At 52.4% G+C, this 2,500-nt stretch overlaps 1 protein-coding gene across 1 annotated transcript in view; it reads right to left on the bottom strand.

The window, feature by feature from the left end:
* Window positions 1–2,200: 2,200 nt before the first annotated feature.
* LOC119584349 (guanylate cyclase 32E-like) overlaps window positions 2,201–2,500 on the bottom strand; it is a 51,466-nt gene continuing 51,166 nt past the window's right edge. The window contains exon 19 of the mRNA XM_037932912.1: window positions 2,201–2,334. Coding sequence (XP_037788840.1) covers window positions 2,201–2,334 — 134 coding nt within the window. The remainder of the gene's footprint in view (window positions 2,335–2,500) is intronic.

Here is a 2,500-nt window from a genome sequence, read left to right as displayed (position 1 = left end):
AAGGCGCTGCTTGGTCTGCGGGAGCGACGCAACAGTCAGTCACGCGAACAGGTAGCTTCCCGGCAGGAGTGCTTGAGGTAGGCGTGGCGCCCACCGACCACGCGTCGTGCCCCGAGCGGGCGTGAGTCACCGATGCCGCAGGAAGACCTACACTGGTGTTTCTCTCTCGGGTAACTTGTGCACCTCGTTGATGACGCGGTAGTTGACGACGCTGGCGAGCAGTGGCGACGACTCCTCGCACTCGCTGCTGCCGGCGTCCTGCTTGCTGCAGTAGCGCAACCGGGGGTTCCGCCCCTCGACGCCGCCGCCCGACAGGAGGGCCTCGCTCTCCCCGCCGCTGCGGAGGCTGAGCGGCACTATGCTGTGCGGGCGCCAGCGGACGGCGCCCCCCGAGCTGGAGGCTCTGTCGGAGGGGCCGCCACTGGCGCCGCTGGAAGGTTTGCTGCCCCCGGGCGTGGAGGGCGAGGCCACGGCGGTGCCTGCTTCGCGCAGGGGCGAGGTGGAGGTTCTGTGCTCGAGGCAGAGCGCGGCGGGGAGCGGCAGGGCGAGCGGAGGCGGCGGCTCGCCGGGCGCGGGGGGCGCGTGCTCGTCCGAGGCCTCGACCAGGCTCGACGGGCGCGACACCACCTCGCTCACCGACGTCCTGCGGCTGGCGTCGAGGACCTCCTCGTCCGCCGACACCCCCGGCGACGACGGCGGCGACATGGCGGCCTCGGGGTGGCCCAGGAGGGGGCTGTGGTCGCCGGGGAGGCCCCTGGGGGAGCGTGGGGACCCGGCCCGCGGCGCCGAGCGGTGCTCCTTGATGCACGGGCACGAGTTGCGCTTCTTCTCGTGGCTGATGCGGCGCACCGCGCAGTCGTCGGAGGCGGCGGGCGAGGCGGGCGCCGGCGGGGACTCGCCCCCCGCCCGCGGCTCCACGTCCGCCACCCGCGCCGTCAGCTCCTCCGACATGGCGAACCGCAGGCGCTTCGGCGACTCCAGGCTGAGGGTGCGCGGGATAGCCGAGGACCGGGTCCGTCCGCCGCCCCTCAGCGAGCCCCGCAGCCCGCCCACGCACCCGTTCTTCGCCAGCCCCACGTTGTGGAAGCCGCGTTGCCGCCGGGACTGCTCGCGGTGCCGCTTGCGGTCGGGGTCCTCGCCTGCGGGAGGACATTAGGACGGCGTCGGATCAAAGGGCAGGAAGTGGGAACTCTAATAATGACAACAATAATATTAAAAATATGAATAGTAATAACAATCCTGCTGCTCCTGCTGCTGCTGATGATGATGATAATGACAGTAATAACAATACTACTACTACTACCACTCCTACAAAACTACTACTACTACTACTACTACTAATCCTATAATACTACTACTGCTGCTACTACTACTACTATTATTATTACTACTACGACACCTACAATACTACTACTGCTGCTACTACTACTACTACTATTATTATTACTACTACTCCTAATACTAATACTTTTCCTACAATATAATTACTATCACTACTACTACAATACTACTGCTACTACTACTACTACTACTATTATTATTATTACTATTACTAATACTACTTCTACTACTCCTACTACTACTACTGCTACTCTTACAATACTACTGCTGCTGCTACTACTACAATTATTATTACTACTACTATTTCTACTACTACAATACTACTACTGCTGCTACTGCTAATAATGATGATAATAATATTAATAATAATAATAATAATAATAATAATAATAATAATAATAATAATAATAATAATAATAATAATAATAATAATAATAATAACAACAACAACAACAACAACAACAAAAAAAAAAACAACAACAATAACAATAATATTAAACATAATGCTACAAAAGACAAACTGCTACTGACAGGGGAAAAAGACCTACCCCCCCCCCTTCCTGAAGAGCCCTTGAAGGAAATCCGGCATCTTAACATAGCCGTTTCGCGAGTATTGATCAAAAAGTCTATTCAGGTTAATCATTTCTGGGAACTGAGAATGTCACCTGTTCATATTTAACGTCGTGTGCGGCTCAACATGCATCATTTAAGCTCAAATCCTGTGTTGATGATGAACTACATTATGCATAAAACACACACGCACTCTACCGCACATGTCATGCACTGAAAAATACACTTGCTCTCCACCGGCATATCGCCATGTAGTAAAAAATAGCACATCGTTATATGGCCATTTCTATTACTTACCGACGAGCCAATACGTGGTCATCTCTCCCTTGCCTTTGACCTTGACCTGACCTCGTTCCTCCAGGTTGTAGCCGCCCAGCTTGACCAGCAGATCACGACAAGAACAGGAGCAGTGGATCCTCAGCGCTAAGGTCAGAGTGAAAAATAAGGTCAAAACAGAGAGAAAAAATTTTGCTTTTTACTTTTGTTCCATTTCCTTATGTCTTATTTACTTAATTATTTATCCATTTATTTATTAATCTATTTGTTTATTTCTTCACTGATCTAATCATTCACTTACTTATCTGTTAAT

Source organism: Penaeus monodon, chromosome 18 (genome assembly GCF_015228065.2).
Source record: "Penaeus monodon isolate SGIC_2016 chromosome 18, NSTDA_Pmon_1, whole genome shotgun sequence".
NCBI lineage: Eukaryota > Metazoa > Arthropoda > Malacostraca > Decapoda > Penaeidae > Penaeus > Penaeus monodon.
This window is presented reverse-complemented; position numbering and strand designations above follow the sequence as displayed.